The sequence below is a fragment of the Strigops habroptila genome, chromosome 11 (assembly GCF_004027225.2).
Source record: "Strigops habroptila isolate Jane chromosome 11, bStrHab1.2.pri, whole genome shotgun sequence".
NCBI lineage: Eukaryota > Metazoa > Chordata > Aves > Psittaciformes > Psittacidae > Strigops > Strigops habroptila.
The window spans coordinates 27,030,122-27,057,458 of record NC_046360.1 but is presented as its reverse complement, the minus strand read 5'-3'; the positions used below and the strand labels follow the sequence as shown (position 1 = coordinate 27,057,458).

Genomic DNA, 27,337 nt, shown 5'->3' with positions numbered 1-27,337 from the left:
ATCCCTTCTAACCCCAACCATTCTGTGATTCTGTAATATCACTTATCGCATGAAAACAAATTACTGTTTTTGAAATGCTCAGACACTATAGTGATGATCAAGATAGAAAAGCCCAGGAAAAAGTTATTAATTCTGACTCAGTATGCGATGAATGCTTTGCAGTACGAGTCTAGGGGACACACACTGAAGGTTGAGGACAAAGCAACGTAGTGAATAACTGTTGATTAAGTGAACACTGCCTATTCTGTGAGCTGAATGAGGTAGGGGCTCAGCAGAAAATAATGTTTGATCATTTAATTAAAGGTTACATCATAACATGCAGAATGGGTTGAGGAAGCAATCATGGTTCTGGCATTGTCAGTGATGGATTCTGTATGCTTAATGTTGCTTTTTAAGTAGGCGTTGTGGCTTTTTCAGGGAAATACTCAAACAGAAGACTGGAAGGAGGAGGATGCCTGCAACATCAGTGCAAGAAAAATTCCCCTCTCCTCTCCTCTTGTCTCATCTGCCCTGGAGCATCTCAGCAGCCTGTTGGTCTCAGACTGCCAGAGGCATTGAGGGCACCGTCCTGCCATATCTGGGTACTAATGTTTGTCCCAGCTCTGGATGTCTGGGGGATGGTGAGGCTGGTTTTGTTCACGGATGGGTGCCACACGCCTGGTACAAGGAGCATGTTGGCTGTGCATGGACGTGTTATGTGTTGGTCTCCTCTGAAGAGGACCAAATGCCGTGCCCTAATCAGGGGCTGGTTCAAATGTTACCTGAAAAAGGTATTTTTCAGAAATAGATGAACCATCTTCTGTTTTTTTTTTTTTTTTTTTTTGGGGGGGGGGGCGGCAGAAATTGAAAAAATCGGTCAAATATTTTAAAAGTATTGAGGCAAAGCTGTAAAGAACAGAAAAGGGGCACTCATAGGGAAAAGTCTCTCAAGAGCATCTTGACTGATTCCATCAGCCTAGCCCGAAGATTTAATGCCACTTTGTCCTTTAGAAAATTCCAGGCACCACAGACAGCCAGGGAGGAGGGGACCTGCCTGCGCTCACTATATCAGTTTATTGTCTGACTTTACAAAACTATTATTATTTGGAGAAAGCCATCTTATTTAATTATCATGAATGTGCAATGCCTTCATTTTTAATTCAGTATTGGAGGAGATGTTCCAAGCATTGAATGAATCAAAGTATTCTTAGTAAATAAGAAACCAAGAGAATAATAAGCGTTTGAAAAGAAAAAGTTATTGTTCTCTGTGGATTGCAGTGATTTTAATGATTTGGCTGAAGTGCCCATCTAATAGAGCTGCCTATTTGAAATATCTGTGATCTCAAAGGAATGGTTTTAAAGTGTTTCCCATGTAATTGATTGAACCATTCCTCTCTAATGCTTGGATGGCTTTCAAAGCCAGGGGACAGGTATTGATGGGGCTTCGAGGGGGATCTGTGTTTTACATGGTTTGGTGGAAAAAATGCCTCAGGTCTCCTCCTCTACTGAAGGCAGAAGTGACTAAACTAACAGGAGTGCCTGTTAGGAAAGTGGGAATTGCTCAGAACTGAACGAAAACTCATTCTTGGGAAGCGCAAGGGCTTTTCTCCCATGGCATGTGCATCTTTCCGTGGCAGTGGAATAGGTGGTACTTGATCCTGCACTGGGACCCCTTTTTCTGAACACACACTACACAGATGGGAGTGTTTCATAAGGTTTTGTTTTCCAAAATATATCAAGTTTGGCTTAAAAAATGAGTGCATGGTGGTATTCAGATTTCTTTATATTTCAGTTTTGATCATTTCTGAAACTGTCTTCTTGATGGAGACAATTGCAGTTTGAAAACCCAGACAAATTTGAATAAAGATTCCAAGACTCGTTGGCAATGATTTTCTTCTGGTTATCCTGCAAGTTCTATAAATTAATCTGGTTGTATTTTACATAAATAACCTATGTTGTCAGAAAATACAAAATTCACTAACTTTGCTCTTGTAAAAACTTGGTTTTATATGGTTATTATTTTAATAATATTATCAAAAAATATCTTTCTGAGTATGGTGAGCTCCTAATATGCAGGATATGATATACCCTAGTGTAAGCTACTATAAAAGTAAGAGCAGTTGCTGTTACTGCACGCTGGCACCTTCTGTTATAGCTGCTCTTTTAGCAATGAGCCTGTTTTCATAATGTAGATAACTTCCAAAAGGTTTATACCTTGGTAGTAAGTGCTTGGAGCTCCCTTGCAGGCTTGGTGAGTGCTTCTCTGACCCCGCGCCAAGGCGCATCCCTCTCTCCAGGAGAACTTAGCAGTTGGGAAGTGACACCATCACATCCTGCACGCAGAGCAGCAGGTGACAGCTCCAGCCCTGTGCTGTGCCGGCTTTGGTGGGTCATGGAGCATCTGTGCCCTGTGCTGGATGCTGTGGAGGTCTTCCCATGCCACAGCACCATGGTGACTTTTGTACTACATCATCCCGTTTGTGGCATCTGCTGGCAGCATGCTCACCTGTCCCTGACATGGCCTGGTGGTGAGGAAGAACACTTCCCTGTCAAGGACTTAGGCTAGTCACCACTTCTAACAGATTGCCTTCAGCTCATGGCCAAGGATTTTCTCCTCCTCCTAGAGCCTTTTTCTTTTTTAGGCAGTAGCAGCCTGTGCACAGGAGGCAGAACCTGGGAGGTGGCTGAAACTGGAAAATAACTGTGTGTGTTTAAATCTGTGGATCTTTGCAAGGGTCAAAGAAAGGTAAATGTTTCTCTCCATAGAGCAGCTGGGGTTAGCTCCCAGAGCTGTACTGATTTGCTTTTATATGGGCTCACACTAGCGTGCTGCAACAGAGAATTAGGCCAAGATACACTGTGGTTTAGCACAAAGTGTTCATTGCATTTTTTTCTTCATAGACTTGGGAACAATCTGCAACATGTATTTTAGATTTAATAACATAACATGCATTATAAGTAATAATTTATTTATAATTTATATTTTAATAATCTATAATTCAATACTCTATATTAAGATATAAATACAAAAATAAAATTTCTCTTAGCTAAGGTCTAGCAAGAGATCCAAGCTACTATATCCTTGAAGAGAATTTTCTGTCTCCTGTCCTCCCCAGAAGCCAGAGCCACACTGACACCTTCTCTTTGTGAACAGCAACAGCAAACCAGCAAGTTAAGGATCAGAGTTTTTCACTGGCCTCTGCTCTAAAAATTCATTATTTTCTGAACTCCTGATAAGCAGGAGCTCTGGCTGCTATCCCAACCCTGACTTCACCCAGGAAATTAATTGCTTGTACCATGTCCATTACAGTTGTTCAAAATGACCTCCAACTGAGCATGGCAGTGTCATGCTACATTACTGAAATTTGAAATATTGTTTTATTTCTCCTTTCTGATAGTCCATTGCTTTTTGTTTTGCTTCTACTGGTCGGTTATAACACAACTTTGTGTTCGCTCTGCCAGCTGCCTACATAAAAGCAATGTTTAATTACACAGCATCTTTGAAAGTAGATGTGGGTAAGATCCTCCTGTGTTGGAAACTGCATAGCTCCCCTGAAGGATGCCAGCTATGATGCTGATTTCTTTCTGGCAAAGTCTTTGCTTATCCAGTAGCAATTTGGCTGAATCCATGATCTTATTTGACAGACGAGTTAAGAAATGGTTTTGAATATGCTTTTGGATGTGTTTAACTACTGTTTATTTCTAAACAAATTCTCTTGCTAAAAAGACCAGGCTTGGGTTTTGGTTTGGTTGTTTTGTTTTGTTTTGGGTTTTTTTTTTTGTTTTGTTTGTTTTTTTATTTTTTATGGTAAAATTTTGTATTGTTTTGTGTGTGGTGTTTTTGTGAAGCAAACCTTCACTGGGGGAGATGGAGCACGTCCTGGCCCCGCAAAACAAGCAGGCAGTGGAGGCATGCCTGGGCATGGATGGGGCTCTGGCTCCTGGGTGCCTGGTCCTACCAGAAGCAGGAATAGTGCTCATGTGCATCAAAACCCAATGCCAGCCTTCCCTGGACATTGTTCCTTGGGTGGGAAACAGAATAACTTCATTCTGATAAAAGAAGGCTGCAGCCTGTGTGGTGGAACAAGCACAGCTACAGGGAGTGCTTGCTGGCTCTGGGAATGTAGTGAGTGACTTGTGCTGGGAATTTGATTTTGTGCAGGAATGACTAATTGTGAAGTGAAATACAAAACGTCACGTTGGAATGTCTTTCCCACTGTTTCCATATGCTTCTGTCAATATTCCCAGTAAACACATAAAATGCTATTTTCCTGTAATAAAATTGTTTTCTGGGAGCATTTCAGATTATGGCAAAAACTTTAACATGATTTGGTACATCGTAACTCGAAATTCTCACTGATGGCTTTAAGAGTGGGTGAGTTTAGTTGTGAGTGGACATGATCTAATTTTTGCTTAGGAACTGCAAAATCCACTGTTGAATCCACTTAGTGTAGTTGTTCTGGTGGGCCATAAGGGAGGAGAGGATTTTTTTAGACTCAGTGGGACACGGGCTGTTACATGGTGCAGGTGTGATACACTCACAGTGGTATTTAGTCAGCGTTGTCTCACCTCCAGGTATTCAGTAATCCAAACTGAGATGCAATGCTTCTTCGAAGTAAAACATGGCAGTGACAGATGTACAGGCTCTTATATTTAGTTTCTTGTCTGAGAGCGCCAGATTGAATGTAGGTAGCTGACTGCACATAGTGGATGGAGATCAGGTACGATGAAAGGGAGATTACTGGCTATTTTAAGAGTTAAACTTAAAAAGCAGGAAATTGAAAACTGATAAACATGGTTTTTTTCAGGCAATGTCCAATTAAACGGTGGTGCTCATTACCAAGGGAGGCCACTGAAGCCAAGTGCATAGCATGAGTGTAATAGGGACTGGACACTTTTATGGATATCAAGAATATCCAGAGTAATGATTAACTATATCAATTTTTGTAATGTAATTAGAATAATTTTTCATGCTTCAGGTCTTAAACCAATTTCTATATATGAGAGATGAGGATGAGACTTTTGGTAGGAACAGATTAAAGACATCTGCATACTGCAGAGCTTCTGCCTTTTCTTCTGACACATCTGCTGCGACTCCAAGACAAGATACTGGCCTAGGATGGACTCTGGGTCCGCCTTGATCAACTGTGCCATTTTCTTCCTTATGCTTCCTTAGGGAATCTGGTGTGGAATATGTAGACTATTTGTCTAGGTAAACCAGGGTGTGAGGAAAAGGAGGGTGAAGTAAATAGATAGCAGGTGGGGTTTCTGTAATTTTGAGAGGATAAATGTGTTGAATATAACCGCAGATTTTCCCACAGGGAAAAAAAACCCCAACAAAACAATTAAAAAAGCTTTCGAAATCATGAGGTAGCTTCCTGCAAAACAATGAGATTTATTAGAAAAGATGATTTAGATTTACATCCTTTCCAAATCTTGAGCTCTTAAGGCAAACTTGAGTCATGCTTGCAAACTCTTCACTACAACCACTAGAGCCAGAGCTTTTAATACTAATAAATACAGCTAAGCTGCTCAAAGAGCAGCTTTAAGTGGGCAAGAGGTAAATAAATGCTGAAGAGTTTACACTAACTGCGTGCATTGGATGTAAAAGGGGGATGGATCTGATGTTACCAAGGAATAGCTGAGAAGGAAACCACACCACACAGCAGATGAGTGAAGAGTTAGGCTGTGCATGTCCATCGAGATATGGCATATGGGCACTGGGGAACCTGCAGCTTGATCGGAAGAGGCGTGTGTGCCTGGCCTTGGGGCTGTGGGGTGGCAGCAGCCAAGGCACCAGCATCCATAAACACCCCCACCCCCCAAGCCCGCATGTGCCCCATTTTGTGCATGAACTGTCCCCTTGCAGGATGGTGATGAGTGGAAACAAGTGCGGGCTTGTCCCAGAAACATGGCTGTGCCTTCATCCAGTGCTGAACAGAAATGGTAAACAATTGTGCCTGAGTGATGGCACAAGCTGGATCATGATACCAAATTACAATGAAATAATCTCTTATGATGCTTTTAGTCCATGGAAAAACTAAATTTTGGTCCCAAGCCCAAAAATTATAATTTCTAGTGGAGAACTCCAGCTGCTTTTATTGTTGTTTATGCATGTTATACCCGGGCCCTACTGCAAAATCCTCCAGCCTTCTAAAGCTGTCCAGTTCTGCTGTCACTCTCCAAATGTCTCCTTCCACCAGGAATACTCATGTGCCTTCTCTGGTCATGGTGGTGTTTGAATAGAACCAGCTTGGAAACCTTTGTTATAGTGACTTCTGACAAATACAAGTGGACACAGAAAACAAATGTATGATGGAAAGGAAAAAAATCTGGGTAATATGTTAAGGACACAATTTTAAGGTGTTACAATGCCTTAATAATTATTGGAAGATGTGTCACTAACCCCTAGCCAGGTCCATCTCAGTCAAGACCTGGCCAGCACAGACACCCACCTGCGGCTGTCAGACTGGTTACACTGCAGCATTTATTTCAGTGTTGTGAGAAAAAATTTGGCCACACCAAAACAGACAAAAAACATCAGGTTTTACTGATGTTTTTTACTGTTACAACAGTAACACTCATGTTACTCTGACTTCACAGATACAATGCATTGGAAATTAAGCAATCACTGTAGCTGTCCCTTCGTGAGTAACACTTCAGAGATGTAGCTGGCCTAGGTGTCTCTTTGGATAATATAGTTTTGGGATGAAGGGAACAAATCCAGGGTGTTAAAACTGAAAGCTGGTAGATTTAGATTAGGTATTAGGATGAAGTTTTTTTACTTTGAGGGAGGCGAGGCCCTGGAACAGGTTGCTCGGAGGAGCTGTGACTGCCCCATTCCTGGCAGTGTTCAAGGCCAGGTTGGATGGGGCTTTGAGCAACCCGGTCTAGTGGAAGGTGTCCTGTGGCAGGGGCTTGGAACTAGATGAGCCTTAAGGCCTTTTCCAACCCAAACCATTCTGTGATTCCATGATTTTATGTTCCAGCATCCTCAAGATATGGTTGTGCCGAAACAAACACGGGTTTGGAGATCTTCAAATAAATGCTCTATCACCTGCATTACTTCGGGTTTGGGAGTATGGGGTTACATGCAAACTCCTCCTCCTTCTCACTGCTCCACTGGTACCCACCTTAGCGGGGAGGAGGATCTCTTTTTCTATGTCGAAACTGGATTACCGCTTTCGATGCCATAGCCTGGCCAGAACGCTCCCGCACTCGGGTAGCAGACTCTGGCCCCGCCACGATCCCCCACCCGTCCCGCTGGTCCCGTCCCTGCTAGCTAGGGTCGCCCGCTGCCCGCGGCGCCGGCTCCGCTCCGCTTTCCTCCAGGAGGAGAAGGATAAGGAGGAGGTGGGGAAGGATGAGGACGAGGATGCTCCAGTGGGGCTGAGAGGACGTCCCCCTGTACGGAGGCGCCTTTCGCGGGTGCTTCCGAGCCGCGCACCCCTTTACCGGCTCCCGGCGGCTACACCCGGCCACTGCCGCTGCGCCCGGATGCGGCCCCGGGGAGCGGGGCTGCCCTCGGGGTCCACCACCCCACGCCACCTGTAGCCCCCGAACCCCGGGCGGGGCTGGTGTAGATGCCGGAGCCGGCGCGCGGCTCCACCATCTCCATCTTCATCCCGACCCGGACTCGGGCGACGCGGCCGCATCCTGCGCAGCGGCAGCGGCGGGCGGGGCGGTGGAGGGGGCGGGAGGCGGAGAGCCCCGGCCACCATTTAAAGCGGTAGCGGCGCGGCGCGGCTCCCCAGTGCCGTGCTGCCGCGGAGCGCGGCGGAGGCAGCCGCGGCCAGGGCGGGCGGGAGCCGCCGACCCTCCACCCTCCCCCGGCGATCCCGCCCCGCCGCCCCGGCCCCTCCGGGCCGCATGAAGGCGCGGGGGAGCGCGGGCGGGAGCGCGGTGCAGCGCCCGGGCGGCGGCACCGGCACCATGGTCCGCCTGGGCAGGCTGCTGCGGCTCCTGACTCTGCTGAAGTTGCCCTGCTGCCTGCTGGAGTTGCTGCTCTCGGCGGTGGCCCAGGGGCAGGAGATGTACGCGCCCCACTCCATCCGTCTGGAGGGGGACATCACCCTAGGCGGCCTCTTCCCCGTGCACGCTAAGGGCCCCCCGGGCGTGCCCTGCGGGGACATCAAGAAGGAAAACGGCATCCACAGGCTGGAGGCGATGCTCTACGCCCTGGACCAGATCAACAGCGACCCGGACCTGCTGCCCAATGTCACGCTGGGCGCCCGCATCCTGGACACCTGCTCTCGAGACACCTACGCGCTGGAGCAGTCCCTCACCTTCGTGCAGGCTCTCATCCAGAAGGACACCTCCGACGTGAGGTGCACCAACGGCGAGCCGCCCGTGTTCGTCAAGCCGGAGAAAGTAGTCGGAGTGATCGGGGCGTCGGGAAGTTCAGTCTCCATTATGGTGGCCAACATCCTCCGGCTGTTCCAGGTAGGGCTGCGCGGCGCCGGGCCGGGGGAGTGGCGGAGCGTCGTGCCGAGCCGTGCCGCGAGGCTCTACCAGCCGCTGTGAACTCCCTTCGTGCCCCTCCGGGTGCTTCCTTTGCCACCCCTCTGGAGTGTCTTGTTTCCCTCCCAGCCAACCTCTCCGTTTCAGCATCCTTCCCCGTCTCCCTTCCTCGCGGTGCATGGCACTTTCTGGATATATCGCCCCATTTGCAAGGAGCGATCCGTGAAGGGAGAGGAGGCGAGGGAAGGGAAAGGGGACGAAAGAAAAAAAAAAAGAAAGGCGGTGATTGAGATGGGTTTGCGTTAGGGAGAAACATGGCTCGGCGGAGCCGTGGGCGCAAGGCAGCGGGACGGGCTTCGCGTGTGAAATTTCCGCGCCGTGCGAGGGCAAGGTGCGGCCAGCGCCGCCCCGGCCCGGGCCGGGGGACCGGGGAAGCTGGAGAGGCTTTCCCCGGTGGCTCTTGGTTGAGCCGGGGCTGCGCCGGGCAACTCCGGGCTCGTCCGGTCCCCCGGGCTACGGGTTCCCCGCAGCCCGGGAGGCGGCAGGGGCTGGGGGCGGCGGGGGCTGCTCCGCCGGCCGGGCTCAGGCGGCTCTCGGCGGCGCCGAGGGATGAGCAGAGCCAGTGGATTAGAGAACCGTGTCGGGATGAGCGTGTGTGTGCGGGGAGGCGCGCTGCAGCGCCTGCCGTTCCGCTCCCCCCTCGGGGCGCGCTGCGATCGTGCCCACCTCGGCGGGGACCTGCCTCCCACGGCTGCACCTTCCTGCCACCACCCGCGCCCCAAGACCGGGAGAGGGCATCTGTCCGCGGACGCGCCGGGGTTTGGCTCCCTGCCGGCGGGGGAGGGAGGGACGACACACACACGGGGGTATCCCCCCCAGGGGTGGAGGGGTCTCCCGGGTGTCAGGGGTCCCCGGGTGGGGGTGTCCCCTCGCGGCGCTGCGTGAAGCCGCCGGGGCCGGCAGGGAGCTCCTCGGCAGCGATCGCGGGTGCAGTGGCAGTGCCAGAACCGCCACCAGATGCATCGTGAGCAGCGGAGTTTCTCGCTTCCTATCCTACGCCTTCGCATGCGGAAGGTGGTGGTGGTATTTATTTTTGTTTTTGTGCAGCGGGTGGAGAGATCCCCCGCTTTTCCCAGCTGGAAACTTGAGGTTTGCACGGCAAATCCACTCTCTGCTGTCAGCAGTTGTTGTTAGCCCTTACTCCCAATCTGGCTGTTGGTGCCAGGTACAGCTGTCACATGCAAGACAGAGCGATGTGCCTTCTCTCATCACTGCCCTTTGCGCTGCCCAGCCAGGCTCACTCTGGTCCATTTTCCTGAAAGAACATGAAAGATCTGGTTTTGTCTTCCTTGCTTGCCTTCCTTCTTGGCGAATTAAAATGCTGCTTGTATTGCTTCTGGATTCAGCAGTGTGCTGAATCTCTAACAATTCATGCGGCTTTAACATGCAGGTCTTCATATTGCAATGCTGCCTCCAAGAAAGCAGCCCCGCTTGTGTGTGAGCAGGCTTGGCAGCACTAGGTACACTGTACTTATTTCTGTTTGAGACTTCTTGCATTACAAACACCTCTTCCCGGGCTGCAAAACAGATGATCTCATGTTCTGCTTGAGCTGGAGCCGAGAAGCTTAGATAGATGAGAGAGCTTGGAGGGATGCAAGAGCTTGGAGGGATGTGAGTGGTGCTGAAGTTCCCCTAAAGTACAGGTTCAGCAAATGCTGATCTGCTGTAGACTTCCACCAGCCAGCAGATTGAAATTAGCCAGCTGTTCTATACTGAATCTCATCCAAGAGCAAATCCTGGGCACTCTCTACTGAGCTCTTGTTCAGAGGGAAACCCCAGGCACCATCAGACGTTTGTATAATGCCACAATACCTGCAAAATCTTTGGTGATATGTTACAAATACGATCCATAGTTTGCAGGAAGTAAGACGTTTGGGCAGTTTCTGCCAGTAGAGACACTTAAATAAATCTAAACATTTTAATGCATTGTAACTGAGCATCTGTTCAAAATTGCTTTTTAACCAAATCATCCAGAAAGCAGGAGCTGGTACATACTGAGGGGGATTTTACCAAATACATGTTTTACAGCTTGGTTCTGCTTTTCTCAAGCAGATTTTTCGTGCAATAAAACAGTTCCCTATTGCCCTCTACTCCTTCAAAACACAGTTCAGAAAAATGTCCCAGCCGGAGAGAAATAAGAAAGAATGAACTATTTTAAGAGCGAGGAGGAGAGCTGGACCTGTTAAGCAATGAAGTACTGTTGTGTGGGGGTGGGTGAGAAGCTGTAAGTTATTGGAAAGAAAAAAACCAACTACCCAACCACAAAAAACTTGTTAATGTAAGTACTTTCTCAGTGCACGAGCTGTTGCAGCCAGCTTGCTTCTCAGGGCTCACCGTAGGTTTTACTGACCAGGGCAGTGTGGTGAGAGGTGGGTGAATGACTCTTGAACATGTATTTTCATGCCCAACCTGGCTTTTCCCTAACAGCTTGTAGGTGAAAACTCTTTCCATCTGTGGAAGCCTCTGCAAAGAAATCTTACTAGTGCTTACATTTCTCTGACAGTATCTCAGAAGAGAAGCATTTGTACTCTACCTTAATGTAGGGAGGAAAAAAAAAAAAAAGAATATATATATATATATATACACATATAACCCATACAGAGCACAGTGGGGTTTCCTCAGCCAGCTAGTGATGCTTAAGGGGCTTTCTCTCAGGGGAAGGGGGTAAAATTTAAGTCTATTCATCTTCCTCTCTGCGTGTGAAGCTACGCTCGCTCTCCATGCAGCTCACCTGTCTGTTCCCAATCTAGAATGGAGCTTTGGGGAGCATCTTTGGCTAATGGCAACAGGCAGATCAGCAGGGGAGAACAGCACTGAGGTCCTCTGGTTTGAATTCATCTGGGTAATTACTCTTTGAAGTTCTGTAGCAGCTTTCCTTCTTTAAAAATGTGAAGGATCTGCATTAGACTTGGGCCTTTTCCTGTGTGATGAAAGCAAAAGTCCGTCCCCCTGGCTCTAGATCTCCCTCCCCACTTGTCCCTGGATTGCACTATCAATAACAGATGCTGGGAATAGTGGGATGGGAGATTTCCCCCAGAACTATGGGGATGGCCCCAAATCCCCTCCCTGTGCACAGCTGCTGCTGGAGCAAAGGGCAGTCAAGACCCCAACTCTGCCTGCCCGTGACTGAGGTGCTCATACTGATTCAGTGGAGCTGTTGGGGCTGCTGACACTGGGGCACAGTCAGAGGGGTCACTGCTCTCTCTGAGTCACATGGGATGTGTTGAGGCCTTGGAGGGGGTGCTGGAATTGCCAGTAAGGTCAGCATGTCTCCTAAGTCAAGGCCAAGAACCTGAGGATTTCTCTTCCAAAATGACAACTAATGAGAGATGCAAGAGCAGGGTTTAGAGGAAGCAGGAAGCTTTACATCCAAGTTCAGTATTTGTCACTGCCATTAACTTTGGGTGGGACCTTATGTGAGTTGCTTCAGTTAAAACGTTGAACAGCATCCCAGCCATGCACCAAGGTCCCATCTTGGGAAGCAAGTTGGACCCCGGGCCTGAGACCTACTGACATGTGGCTGAATGTTTGACTTGCTAGTGAAGACAGCTGGAGCTCTCTCCAGTTCGGGAATGGCTCAGGTGGTGGAAGGGGTTGAGCTGGGGGGCTCTGGCTGCTGCTTTATTTTTGCATGTTATTTAACTTTATCTTTTTGGAAGCAGGGATGCGAGTGCTTTGTCAGGAGTTTATGTGAGATAGGTGGCCCTTCCTGACCAGGTCCCTCTGCAGACAAGACCTCCTCTTCTTCTGGGAGTGCATCTAATTCAGATGCACCATCTCTGTCCTGGGTGGGAAGGGATTGTGAAGCCGTGGACTTCAGAAGCGGGGCTGCTTGGGGCCCTGGATTAATGCAACAGAAGGGATAATATGATGTGTGGTGGACCATGGAGACAGAAATACATGAATTCAAGGATGTCAAATACAGTGGCTTTCTCAAAATACAGTTTTATTAAAGCGTGCCAATAAATAGTATGCCGAATGTAAATTAAATATCTGTTCTAAAAATAAAACAGAAACAATTTGGAAAGCTGTTTCCAAATGCATCGGGGAGCTCAAGGCAATATGCTTTTAGGCTGCTAGTTTTGCATTGTAAAAAAATACTGTTACTTCACAGTGTCATAGCTTTCCTTACAAATTTAACTCCATGAAATTCAGTAACTGTGCTGAAAAAAACCTGCCAAATGTTTCATCTGTTTCATATTTTCTGAGAGCAGAACCATGCAATATGGGGAATATCAACACACTGATTTTTTTTTTTTTTTTTTTTTTTTTTTTTTTTTTTTATGGTGGAAAACTAATTTTTGGTCTCCCTTACAATTACAGACTTCTCATTACAAGCTTTAATAATGAACTAATTACTGCTTCAGGTTTCTGTTCTCAGTGGAGGTAATTTTAAATAGTCAACCAACAATCGTTCTTTCTTGTCTAAATATCTTTTTGCTTTTATCTGTGATGGTTCTTGTTGCCCGTGGAGGTGTGTTACCAAGTCCCTTCAGGGAACTTTTTAGAAACCAGTGTGGGTTAAAAGAATACAATGAGATTGGGAGTGTAAATTGAAACTTCCCATATATCCCTTAGGGCCTTTTGGCTATATTTCCATCTGCAGGCACCTTTGTACTAAATGAGAAAGATAAAAGTTGCAATCCTGCCTTCTGCTCTAGACACAATGCAGCTAGTAGAAATGTGATTATTTGGAAAAGGATACAGCTGAAGAGTGCAGCCCTAAGTTGGATGCTGCTTTTTTCTTAGGAAGTGAGGATATCCATCCTCTTTGCCAAGGCAGTGGCAGCCACCTGCACCCATAAGCTTTGAGGGCTGCAACCGGTGTTGACGGAGAGTGTGGTTCTGCCTCTGCTTCTGCCTTGAGAGAATTCAGTGTGGCTTTCAACAGTCATTGGTGCCTATTCCTGCTGGGTGTGCAGCACAGCCATAGCGAAAAAAGGATAAGGGCTGTGGGAGAGTTGCTTTACTGAACGTGTGATCACATGGTTTTGAGAGATTCTGAAGTGTTTGGGTTTTAATCAGTTTTATACTGCTTATCTGATCAGTTTCTGGAAACTCCTTCGCTCCTCAGCAAAAACCTTTGCAACCTGTTTGTTCCTCCCTCTCTCCCTCCCTTTGATTTGTTTGTTTCCCACAGGAACATGGGCTGTAAGCCCAAGGTTTCCACTCAAGGTTCTGGGTGCAGAGCCCCCTCCTGCTGTACTTGACCTAAGGAGATGGTAGAATATGGCCAATGTGATGGACTGCAATGCCCCTGCCATGGGGGACTCTTGGGTTGTTGCTGGGATTTGGGGAGAAAACGAAGATGCTTTAACAATATTTTTCTTTAGATGCTAGTATATTTTGAACTCATTACCAGTATATTGCATTTTCCTCTTCTAACTTTTAATAAGACAATAGTGGTTTTAGGAAGGGGATTAACTATTCATTTTATAAAAGAAATTTGAGGAGAACTATACATTTTTCAGTTAGACTCATTTAGAGAATATACCAAAAAGCTGAAAATAGGAAACAGTCAACTTTAATTCTTTGCCTCTTTTTAAAAAATAAAACCCTGCTTTTGTGTTTCTCTGCAAGCTTTCATTTTCATCAGCCTCTAATTATTTGTCCTTGTTGTTGTTGGTGCACCTAATACATGTCAACAAGCTGAGCCATGCAGTTCTACTGTGTTGTTGAAATACTGGGCTACATTTAATAGACGTGGAATCTTGTCTTGCCCATATAGGTCAAAAGTAAAGGGAAATCCTTGCTTCAGGAATTAACATATTTCCACATGGAGTTATTAATGGAACTCGCTGATCTTAAAGTCCTTTCCAACCCTGACTATTCTATGATTCTATGGTTGGAGGTGCTATGAATATATTTTTCTGTAACATGGTGTTTTGGAGGTAAAATTTCTTTTCTTCACAAGGCAAAATTCAATATTAGCAATAATCTCAGCTCTCAGTCTGTTTTCGAGCGTCTCTCTGCAGATTTTAGGTAGAGAGACTGCAAAGACTCATTTGGGAGAAGGCTGGCTCTGCCAGGAGAGGCATGCTCACCCATGGAGAGAGTCAGAGAAGAGAGGTGGTGGTGCTTATGTGAGCAGAGGATTAGCAGATAATTGGGGCTGGCATGGGGGGCAGCACAGAGGGGGTGCAGGAACCTGTCAGCTTGTACGGTAGAAGCATATATTCAGCAAGTACACTTGTGCAATTCCCAATTTACTTTTTGAAATGAAATAAGGTGACCTCTTTGGAATGACAAATGGAGGGATCATTTCAAGGCATTAATTTTTATGAAAGAAATATTGATCTGGTTTTGAATCTCATAACACTAATACTGTAAAACTGCATGTACGATATTCTGTATTTTATTCTATTAAATGAGTTTTGCTCGGAGGCGTTAAAACCATCCACCACAATACTCTGCATCATAATATCAGATGTTGTTATTTCTATTTATAGAGATACTCAAATTAATCTCAATGAGCGACAATGCTGACTGTCCCAGACGTAGGACCATGGTGAATTTTATTGTAATATTGAAAGATACGAAGCATGTAATTAAGGCCGTTTGGAGAGCATAGAATCCAATATAGTCAGGTCATTAGCATGGTGGAGTGGGTACCCAGGCAGAGAGAAATCTGAAGAAAAACAAGTATTTCTAAAGCCTTTCTCATTACTGATGATTCTCAAGGTCCTGTAAAGCCCTTCTGCTGAAGGCCGTGGAGGTATTCTGAATCATTACCAATTTAGCTGAGAATAAAACATGGTCCTATTATGGACCACTAAAGTGGTAGAGGCATGTAGCCGTGCCCTGCCCCAGGCCACTGGTCACATGTGCACAGACACCACATATTTTACCTTGCTGGAGTAACTGGATTTTTTACCAAAGCCCTTCACTAGCACTGTGCACATGTGAATCTGGTGGCGGGGGCAGGATGATGCACCCCGAGCAGGCCTGCAGTTGCTGAGACCTTTGCACTGGGGTCTTCCCCCTTCTCTGTGGGGCAAGTGCTTCCCTTTGACAACATCTGACAAGTGGTGTTGCATTTCCAGAGAAACTGCAACTCCAGCAGTATTGCCCAACCTCCCTCTACTTGAGTCTCTATTGTGGTAAGTGGTGCTTTTGCTGTGTCATTTGGGATGTTCGGGAGAGGCATTAGCATGCTGTATGAATGTGAGTGTGTTGCAAAGTATACATCCTCTTATTCCTTGGCTGATGGGGTAATGCAGGTCAATGCCTTGCTTCCAAGTACTTTTAAAGAACTTGGCAAGCGTGCCCAAACCTCCGTGAAGTGCTCCTATTAGAGATTGCCTTTCTCCTTGCGTTGAGATCATGTGAGGCACTCAGACTACCTGCCCTCTGATTTAAATGGGAAGAGAAGGCAGACTTGGGAGACCTTCCCTTCTGAATGCCATGCGCTGCCTGGTGTGGCACAGATAAAATCTTTTCACATGTAGGGCACATCAAATAGCTCTATTTTTGTTCGTTAAAAGGATTGCCTGACCTGTGCGGGTGGAGGGGACAGTTAGGAGAAGTTGTAGGTTGCAAGATTTCATTCTGATGATGGTTCTGCTCAGTGTCTGTGGATATGTTTGTGTATGTAGGTGTTTTGTATAGACACAAATATAGATATACTTAGGTGGTGGGAGGTTAGAATTAGATGATCTTTAAGGTCCCTTCCAACCCAAACCATTCTATAATGATGATGATTTTTTAATATATATATATATTTAGATATTTGTGCTGTAAACACAAGTGACCTGTCTTTTGACATCTTGCTTGGGGATAAGGCTGGGAAGGGGAAGGCAGGCACCACTGCTGGGCCATGGTGGGTGAGGGTTGGGTGGAGCAGCTTTTGCTGGCTGCTGCTGCTGTCAGCGTGCTGACACTCATGTCACCTGCTTGTTTGGCTTTTCGATTCTGTCTGTCTCGCAGTATTATGATGTTAGGACTCAGAAGAATCAATGATGTGTGATTAATAGAGGAAAGATGTGTTTTAGTAATACAGAGCCACCTCAAAGGTTTTAGGCAGGGCAGTCAATGGACAGCCAAGTCAACAGGCTTGGCTGTTCCTATCCAGAGAGTGAGTGAAGGGAGGACAGCACAAACTGTGATGAAAAGCAGGGGGAAGAGTGTGGAGCATGTGTCTGGTGCAGGGTGAGAGGGTGCTGGAAGGAGGATGCTCTGCAGGACCAGCTCTCCTCCTTCCACCAGCAGGAGCCTTGGGACTTCCCCTGGCAGCAACTGGGATGGCTCTCTAGACCCCAGCATGGGTAGAGGGGGTGGACAAAAGTGCTGTGGTGGCTCTTCCCTTTGTAGCAGGCTACTGGCCAAGTGTCTGCTGTGTTGATCTCTGCTTAGAAGCTGCTTTGATGGGTCAAAGGGAGAATTAAGATGAGGGTGGAGGAGCTGAGAGTGGTCACTGTGCAGCAAGCACAATGCCCTGGTAGGGGAAGCAGCCAAGGTCAACTCCAGTATCTGCACAGCCTAGATCAGTGCCAGGAGGTGACACAGATGTCCCAGGGAGGACACAGCCCTGTGGCATATTACATGGAGAGGAACTGGCACAGGCGCTCACCTTAGCCCGAGGGCAATGTCTTGTTGGAGCTGCTTTGCTGCTTCCAGTTCAAAAGCCAGATAATCTGGACTTGGCTTCGGTGTGGTCCCTGTGCTCCCTTGCTTGCTGTAGATATGCCCTTAGATCTTGCTTTTACAGTTTTACAGGTGTTTTTGGCTTTTCACTTGCAGGTATAACAACTGCTGACAAAGCCAAAACCTTAAGCTGCAGTTGTCTTGAAAAATGACTCTGATCCCAGTTCTCCTCGGGTGGGTTGATAGAAACCTGTATCAATGCTTCCTTCATTAGAGATTTCACGTTCTGTGGCTGGTAGCAGGATGCAGCAATAGGCCAGTGCTGTATGGGGCACCCGTGGCCGGTGGGGTTCAGGAGTATGAGAACAAGGTAGCATCAATCACCACTGTTGGTGCTGCACCTAATGGGAACTGTGGCGCAAGCTGAGATCTGTGACACCTTTAAACAGTCCTTGCCACTGGAAATGTGAAAAAGTTGGTTATAGCATGGTTAAGGGGGATTTCCAAGGTTAGCTGGAAAAGTCATCCTTTTTGTTCATAAACCAAATTTCACTTGTAGAAAGGATAGTGTGAAAGTGAATATAGATCCATGCATGTGGTTTTTATAGCAGCCATTTATTACTATCCTACACAAAGGCCCTAATCCTAACTCTTCGTAGAAGAGTGCCCAAACATCAGTAGGACTATAAATCCAAAGATTGTAGAGGATGGAAACATGCACTTGTCTTAGCACAATTTTCCAGTGTTTTCAGATGCACCAGCATTGGCTGATGTCTGTGGGAAGGCAGCAAACGGGATGAGGAGCTAGCTGATTGGCGTGGACAGTTTTGGGCATCCCTTTGTCCTAGTAGCGTCCCCTTGATCTCCCAGTCTGGCCCCCTCAGGCGCTCCCTCCCCAGTTTCTGGAGGCAGAGGCTGTTGACATGTCTCCTGCTGCTGTCTCCATCAGCAGAGGTTCTCCATGCTTGCAGCTAGTCGCTGATCCGAGATGGAACCCATGTAGACAGGCTGGTCCTAGCAGGTGATTGCCTAAGTTCTTTTATAAACTTTTCTGAGGAATATTCCATAACCTCCATGAAAGACTGTTATTTTCCCTCATAATAGTCAGCTTTTATCTTCTCTGCTGGAAATATTCCTGGTTTTGTTTTAACTGTACTTTCAAAGGAGGCTATGAAACTCAAGTGCAATGCAATATGCAGTAGGTATCTTTCTAAAGCAAGACTTCTGCTCTCCCACCTATGCTGAAAGTTAGGTATTGGAGGTTTTGAATGCTCTATTGGGAGAGATTTATCCGCAAGATTAACATACCCTCAGCCAGGACTTGTGAAACCCCATCTCTCTCTGATTCAGGCTCAAGATGTTAGCCTAAATTTCCAATGGTCTGGGTGGGTACTGGTGGTCACTTTAAAGTCTGCCTCATCTCAGTAATGCATTTCCAGTCTACACTACCTGTGTTGAAAAACAACCACACAAAAATCCTACAAGAAGTTTGCTTCCACAATAGCCCTTGTTTAAAGAACTGAAAATCTTCCAAATGAAGAAAATCATAAAATCCCAATTCTCTCTATTCAGTATCTTTGGAGAGGACAGGGGCTTCAGCATCTCAGGAGACCTTGGTGCCAGCATTGTCTCAGATGGAAATGCTCAGATTTGGTGTCTTGCAAGTTTTTCTCTGCTGCCATTTTAGAATAAAACATTCTGCAAGCTCATCTGCAGAAGATTTTCTAATAAATTGATTATTTCATAAATATTTTAATAACAGTAATTATGCATTCATCAGAATGGAGATTTGTTTCAATGTCATTAAAATCAGCCTCATAATTATATGCATGGTATTTCTGCACACAGTACAAACTGAGTGCAATTGCTTTGTAAATGTATTGCAGCACTTGGTGAATTTACATCTTTTCAGCATTCTTGTCTCCAGCTATTGGCCTGTTCAATATACTAAGAAGAGTGGGATAGCAGGAAATTTTCTTCCATGAAATGGAGAATTTGGGCCTTAAGAAGTGCAGCAGGCTTCTATTTCTAGCAGCAGCAACCCATGAACACTTTAATACAAGATCACAGATAAAATGCAAATTGTGAGATGCAGAGGTGCCAGCTGTACCACAGCTGATGTGATGATGCCAAAACCGCACAGATTTCAGGAGGAGCACTCTGGGAGCCTTATTTGGGCACACTGTGACAGCCACCACTGCTTATGGGGCAACCAAAATGCTGCCAAGACTGACACAAATTTACTTTAGAAATAAATTTATAAATTATTTTTGTGATAGAGCTGTACTTTTTTAACACAAAGGTATTTTTAGGCATCTTAAGAGAAACACAGAGAAGTTAGTGTTGGAAGTTCTGTTGCCAAAGAAGCTTGACTAGACTGACTATGAGCCTGACAGCAAATTCCCTTTTCACTGTGAATGTGGCCTGTTATCCTTGGAGACCCATGTGTTTGCTGGTTTCCAAGTACCTCTGCCTGATAAACACAACCTGGTGAGCTTAATCAACATTTTTGTTTCCAGTAGCGGTATCAGAGACTAATGTTTAGTCCCGCTAACACAAGACTCCATGTAACATACTTACTTTAAACACCAAGTTTAGGTGTGAGAGTATATTCTCTAACTTAAAAGCAAAACAAAGATAAACTTTTTTCCAGGATGAGCTCAACTGACCATAGGTGTTTGATAGATCCCTAATGCAGTGTATCCCATGTATCTCAGTACTTAATTTCTATGTTAAAAACCCCAAAACCAAAGGCAATTTGATTGAATGCCAGATAATGAGCAGGTATTTTGTGTATCTCAAGGACAACACAGAGCTTAGTATTCATTGTGTTACATTCTCCATTGATTCCCTAGTCCCCAGCCTTCAGCATTTGAATTTTCTTTTACACTCAGTCCATAACCACCTCTCTTGTGCTGTAACATGTATTCTGGCTGTGTCCAATGCTTGCTGCTGCTCTCTCTATAAAACTTCAAAGTTCAGAATTTGCATCTCAGCTGATGCAGCCAGAGCAGCTTGTGTTGCCGCCTCCTTTTTCTGTCTTTCCTATTGCTTGTAAAATGGCGTTGATAAAGGCCTCCTGGGAGTATTACTAATCTTACCTTCCACATAGTGTCTTTTCCACTTGCTGTTTCTCTTGCATGTTCTCTCTCTACCCTTGGGGATAACTCTTCCCACCCTTCCTCCCTTCACATGAGGATGCTTTGGGACCGTGGCTTTCCAGGTTACCAGGTTTCCCAGGTTAACCAGGGCTGATGGCATAGCTGGGTTTTTTCGGCTTAAAAAAGTGATTCTGTATGGCTGGGGTCAAGTTCCCTGCAGATGGATGCCAGTGGAGCTCTGACAGCTTACACCAGCTAAGGCTGTGGCTTGCTTTTCTATGTATTTATTCCCTTTGGAAACTGGTACACACCAGTTCTGTAATCTTTGGGGCATCAGATACACTGAGATGCCTTTAGCGTGTGGTCATTCCTCAGGGCAATGCATAATGAAGAGATGAATATGAAACAATAAGATACAGGTTAATCTAATGGATGGCTAAAAGCTAATAAATTCTCCTGTCGTTTTGATTTTAATGACAGCTCATAAGAGGCTAGACAGCATCACCACCAATTTTAATTGTGCCAGTGCCTTGCTGCTATAGAGATAAGACTTAGTGCCCAGGGTTGTTTCCCATGCTGACCCCATCAAGGTGGAGTCCTAATAGGTGGGATCAAGGCCAAATCCCATTTAATAAAAAAATGGCAGGAATAAATAAAAAGTTAAAGGAAAGCTGTCAACTCAAATTTGGCTGGAAGTTGTTGTTTTTATAGAAATAAAATCCAGCACTAATAGAGATGCTTTAGTGATTTTTAAAGAAGGTAATTGTGTGGTAGTACTTGAATGCTCAGAAATTATATTGGCCATAAAAATTAATTGAGCAACTTTTTGTGGTTTTGTAGTTTTTTCTATCTGACAGCAGTACAGAATACCTTAGTATTAACAATGTAAAGGAAGTTACCTTTTTAAGGTGTGTATACCACTGCTACAGTGAAGAATGTTCAAAATTAAGAAAGGCTTCTTCATGAATCAAGATTCCCTGGCAAGTCTGTGGTAACTGGGAACTCTCTGCCTGTTCCAGTGCTTGAAGACATTTCCTGTACTAGAATGTTAGTGTCCTGGGTAAAGTGATTTGTGTTCTGTATGGGAATTTGGAAGTTGACACCAAAAAATTAATTTTCCTTCTGCCTGTAGCAGCCATGATGGCATCAGCCCTTAGGGAGTTACAGCTTGTTTCCACTTTGTTAGCTAAACTGGGTATGTGGAAATGGAGAAATGACTTGGCTTCTTCAAGCTCTGTGGAGGATGTCCAGGACAGCTGCAGAAGTAAGTCTCTAACACACCATGATCTGTAACGCATCTCAGTGTGAGGCCAGGTGGATAGCCTGCCAGATTGCAGAGCAGAGGTACTGACATCCGTTGAGAGCCGGCTTTCCATCTTTAGGAATATTTTTGTGGTATGGTAAACCGTGAAGGGCATTAAATCCACGAAGAAATGAAGGAAATCACAAATATAGTTTTACCCACCTGTGATAAATGTATTTTGCTGGAAAATCAAATTGTTATTAAAAAAGCCTCCAAACCCTGTGCTTATTCTCTCAGGAAGAATCTTCTTACCTTTCAGAAGAAAATAAATACCTCTAAGCACAAAAGCACTGAGGAATGAAGCTGATAACTCTTCTATAAAATGTCCTGCTTGAGACAAGCAAAGCTCCTGCTGCTCTCCTTAAGAAATCCATCTGTTAGTGAAATAACAATTGCTTATTCAAATGTGCCTTCTATGGCTATGTTTATGATAAATTCACATATGTGAAATAAACCCATGCTTGTTTCTGAGCATACACTATGCTATGCTGTAACCATGCACTTCATATTTAAATATGTAACAACTCTTTTATAAGGCAGCAGTTGATCCAGGGTTGGAGCTCTCCTCAGCCCCAGGGGAAGTGCCTCGTGCAGCCTGGAGCAGGGCCATCACCCCAGTGTGGGGGCTGCTCTTACTGGTACTGGACACGTTGGCATGTTGGCAATGCTGCGGCAGCAGCGAGGGAGCTGAGGTCTATCGTTCATGCACTGAACTATGAAGAAAGTTGTAATAGTTCATCAAAAATATCAACTGTTCTGCAGGGTGAACTAGCTGATTTGTGGTACCTCTATGCAGCGAACTATTATATAGACTTTTATGCAGTGGTTTATTTATACATATTGCTTTGTTTTCTTTTCACTACTTTTTCAAATTGAATTTTTTAGCAATGAATGTGTGTACTTCTCCCTCTTCCTTCCATCTGCTGTTCTTCACTCAGCTCCTAAGCAGCCTGGAAAATTGCTCTGACAGCTGATCCTGATCTCCAAGGTGAATTTTGGATAAGATGCTATTGGGTTCGTGAAATGATTTTTTTTCTCCTTGTGCTGTTGTAAAGGTATCATTGAGCTAGCAAACTGTTCTTTTTGTCTTTCCTGCTGGTTTTTGTAAAGCATGCTAAATCTTAACACTTTAGTTATAATAAATATATCACACATTAAAAATATCACAGATACTGAGGTATAGTTTAAACACTAGTTTAAGCAGCTAGGAGAAAACATGATCTTTCTCAATTGAACTGTGTTTGTTCTGTGCGCGAATCTTTGTGTCATATTTGTTGTCTGAGGGTATTTTTATGTACTGCATGAAGACAAATTAAAAATGCCAGTTATTTAATGAAATAAAATTGCACTGAGGTTTGTGCTGCTTTACTTCTCAGATTTGTGCTTTGCATTTTACTTGGTATCCTGAAAGTTCCTCAGTGTCACTGGGGTACTCACTAAAAGTGAGGTGGAGCATGGGGTACAGTGCTGGTTTGCTGGAGCAGTACCTGGGGAAGGAGATGCGTCCTGGGATTTGGAGAGGTTGGGGATTGGCAAAGCCAGCAAGTAGAAATAAAGGACATTTCTAGTTCCTCCCATTTTCATTTTATCCCAGTTTATGTCTGAAAAACAATCATTATATTGATTATTATTATAAAAATTTAAGAGAAATTTGTATTTTAACTGGTTATGGTCTTTTGAGAGTGTTTTAATGTGAAAACTAAAGTTGCAATGAATTGCTTACACCCTTTCTTTGTGGCCATACTTCTTAACCTCACCAGTGCTCTTTGAGTGGTACTTTTTCCATGGTTTCTATTTACAGGGTCAGTTCCTTAGTTTGTTTTGGGGTGACTAAATTCGTGTTGGCTTTGGTTGGCCAGTGGACAGCATAGGGATGCTTTGCCCCACCTGTACTGGGAGTGTTTTTTCACGGTGTGTGGTGTTCCCTTGGTGACACTGGGCAGTAGGTGATGTGGGACCCAGTAACTCAACTGCAAACCTGCAGTATGCCTTACAGTGAGCCTTTAAGGAAAATATCTGTGTGCTTAGTGAATTACCTGGGATGCTTATTGCAGGGAAGGGGCATCTTGGGCTAAATGACAGCCTGTCACTGCACAGAACAAAATACTCCTATAAGCCAAGCAATTTTAAAAATAGAAACCAGAGAGAAAATGGACTTGAAGGTACATAGCACTCAGACAGACACGAATTGGTCCTAATGGGCATTGAGCTGTGTGAGGGATGGAGGGCTGTGAGCTCAGCCAGGGCAGCTAGCTGCAGGTGGGAGCAAAGTTACTGCTCTCATACGCCTTCCCTTATCAAATTTATTTTTACTCTTAATTTGGACAAAGAATTCCTGCAGACTTGAACTTTTCTCTGTTTGGCTGCTGTGGGGAGCTGTGAGTAGCTGGGCCAGGTGCTGCCTCTCTCTGGGGGTGATGCGGAAATCAGCTGCAAAAATGAGGCTGCTCCGTAGGACTGACTTACTTTATTTTGTAAAAACTTGCATCATATGAAATCTGTTGGGCCTAGGTTAGATAATACCTGATTTCAAACAGTAATACATGACCTGACTCCCAAGTGTAGTAGATGAGTACTTGCTTTGAGGCCAGGAAAGATGGAGATGTGATTTTTATCTACTCCTGTAAGCTCCTTGTTCTCACTCGCGCAGGCTTCTCCAGTGAACCCTGCAACATCCCTCATTGTAAGGGACCCTCATTGTGCTCAGGGGCAAACCAAGTGACTCCCCTGTCACCCCACAGTTCTCCATGGGTGCTCAGACCACTCTCACTGCTGCTTTCTGCAGCCCGGGGATGTGTGGCAGATCCTCAGCACCAACAGCTGGAGTGAGCAGGGTCTGTCTGTTCTGGTGCTCAGGATGGAGAAGCTCTCTGGAGCCTCTCAAACTTGGCAAGTTTATCGTCAGAACAGAAAAAAAAAATAGAAGAAAAAAAAATTTTGCTCTCCAGATCGTTCCCAACCCCCCTCTCTCCCAGTGCTCACATAAATTAAGCAAAACATGGTACAACTGGAACTTGTTTTCCTTAACAGTTGGCAAAGTGTAGGATGTACTATTAAACCTGACTCCATTGGCAGATGTAAATCTGATGTTACTTTCAGGCATCACAGATAGAAGAATAATACTTGGAAGACATTGTTTGGTTTTTTTCTGATCTATAAAATATACACTGTCACAGAAATAGGGGTGTAACTCAGCAGAATTTGTGTGTAGTGTATAAATCTTTCACCATGAGGACTATTCTAAGTATGTGTGTCTGGCAAGCTGTCCACCAAGTTTTTGACCTCAACTGGGGCTTCTAAGTGCCAGTATAATACTGAAAATATACAAATTTTTGTAACGACGGTGCATAATGAACTGGGGATTTTTTGTCTGGAGTGAATTTGTCAGTAGAATTGCAGAGCTTGCCCTTACCTTAGGATGTTGCTCATTGTCTTTCAGAGATAAACACAAAATCAACTTTGGAAAGAGAGAAACTCTGCAAGTAGTCTAACAGATTAATAAAGTGAAGTGTCCTCATGCAAAGGACAATCCTGTTCAGATTCTACCATATGACTGCCAGGATTGCTGACTTTTCAACATATTGGCTCTTGGCTTGAGAATCCCAGTTGACTGGGAGAACGATGCATGTTATTTTGGTAATTAAGTGTTATTGCTATTTGGTTTTGGTCAGATGGATGTGCTGGTATTGTCAACAGCTTTGACATAATGGTAGATGGAAGGAGTTGTGGTGAAATCTGGTGTCTGCATCGGCTCATATTTGTGCTGAAACTAGCTTTGGACATGAATGAGAGCTGGTATGGATGATATGTGCTGGAGACAGAGTTGTGAGAGTCAACCCCAGGCTTCATGAGGATTAGCATTTTTTTCTTGGCAGTACAAAGGGAATCAATGATGTCTTTAACTTCTGTGTAAGAAACCATATCCCTAAGTGTCAGCAGTAAAACTTTGCCTTTGCAGCTTCAAAAATGCAGGTGGTTGTTCCTGGAGCTCTGGTAGGAGCAGCTCATTGATGTTAGTTTGAACTGCCAAGCGCTAGCATTGTCAAAATCCAGCCCATTGAGATTTTGGGCATTGGTGGGGTGGATCCTAAGAGGAGTCAAATATATTCTAGTATTTTTTTCCCCCCTTTGTGTTAAAATTAACTTCTTAATTATTTGATTTCCCCTCCGCACACAGGCTTTGTACTTCACCATTATGTATCTCCAAATGAGTTTTTAAATTTACACTGTGTTGACAGGAACATGATTCTGGGGAGCAGTGGTCACAGCTTTGCTGGTAATATGGCTAACCAACAGTATCATTGAGGTCCTGGTGAGACAGGAGCACTGTACTGGAAAAAGCAACAAACAGAGCTATCTAGATAAAGGGAGAAATATGATCAGATGCTTTATTTAAGGTGTGATTGCACTCTTTGTACTTTAGAGACTGGCATTCTTTTGTAAAAAAGCCCCCTACCCAGTCAGAAAAAACACTTAAAACTAGAGATTTTTATATAAACTTGTAGACATAAGCCCGCCCAAAAGGCTTAAATCTCAAAACCATTGTGAGGTTTTAACACAATTATTTCAATGAAAGCATAGGTTCTCACAGTAACTCAGGGCCACAGGAGCTGGCCTTATTAAAAAGTCATGCAAATACAATTGCAGCAGCAGTTAAATTACAAAGCTCTGAATATGCTGTAGGAGGCTCGGGACGTTTCTCAAGACTCTTCAGTACAGGAAAGAACCAAAACTTGAAAAAAATGTATGTTTATAGGCAATTTTTAGATGTTCATTCAGTAGATTTTGGCACGTTGACAGGTGGAGGTAGACATGTCAAAAATAACGAGGTCTTATGCTCTCCAGTTTAAAAATACTCACTAGTAAAAAAAGCTGTTGAAATTTGATTAAAATCTTACGTTGTTAAAAATTGTACTTGCATGGTGTATGCAGTACAGCACGTAAGGGTAATTCACATGTGCTGGACACCCACCAGCGACCTCAACTGTGGAGACATGTTACAGGGATGGTTTTGCACTTTTCGACTCTCTCATATTTAGTTCACTAATCCAGCTCTTCGACTGGTTATTTTGGCATCGCAAGCGCTTGATCCTTTTCAAACAGTTGACGTCCTCTCAGTGCATTAGTTCCTCTCTGGCACTATAATGATAAGGTATTGATGAGAAAACTTGGAAGGTTAAGACTTGAGTTGAGTAAGAGTAGAACTAACCTTAATTAACGTGTGTTACTGTTCTTTATATGATGGTTTATTTGCTCTTAATTAATGTTAAAAGTACATTATAGATATGTGATTATAGACTTATTTAAAAAAGCAGTAAGGTGGCGAGTAGCTGTCGTGATCCGACAACAGATATACTTAGATGGGAAGAGAAGAACGGCTGTTACCAACATGAGTAAATCATCTGCACCCAGGAATTGTGTGAGATGACTACTGGCTGTAGTTGACCTCTCTGTCTCTGAATTAAATGGAAATTGAACCCAGCAGCCCAGTGTATCTTTTTCAATTTTGCCAGTTTCTATTGACTCCTGTAATTGTCCTAATGAGACACTGCATTTAAGTTGTCTAGTCTCTCCCACCCACTATTTTTTCTCTAGCTTTTCTGAAAGTCTATTTTTCACACGGGCTGTTCTTGTACGCAGTTCTTTACATTAACAGTGTTAAAATGGCAGTTCTTCTATATCCTTTTTTAAATGTTCTCTGGGGAATTATGCTTCAAACAGGGAAATTGTATGTTTCATTATCAAAAAGGTTTCAAGCTTAATCAGAGTCTTTTTGTTATAGTTGTCATGGAGGTTTTTATTATTATTGTTAAATTGAATAATGGGGAGGAACCCGTTCTTAAGTCTTTGT

General features: G+C 44.7%; 1 protein-coding gene across 4 annotated transcripts in view; it reads left to right on the top strand.

Moving 5' to 3' along the window:
- Window positions 1-7,844: 7,844 nt before the first annotated feature.
- GRM7 (glutamate metabotropic receptor 7) overlaps window positions 7,845-27,337 on the top strand; it is a 316,514-nt gene continuing 297,021 nt past the window's right edge. For 2 of the 4 annotated variants that reach the window (XM_030501640.1, XM_030501642.1), the window contains exon 1: window positions 7,846-8,421. In XM_030501640.1, the coding sequence (XP_030357500.1) occupies window positions 7,849-8,421 (573 nt within the window). In that variant the 5' untranslated portion in view covers window positions 7,846-7,848. Of the gene's footprint in view, window positions 8,422-27,337 lie in introns of all 4 variants that reach the window. The other 2 variants (XM_030501639.1, XM_030501641.1) reach the window with 2 other exon arrangements.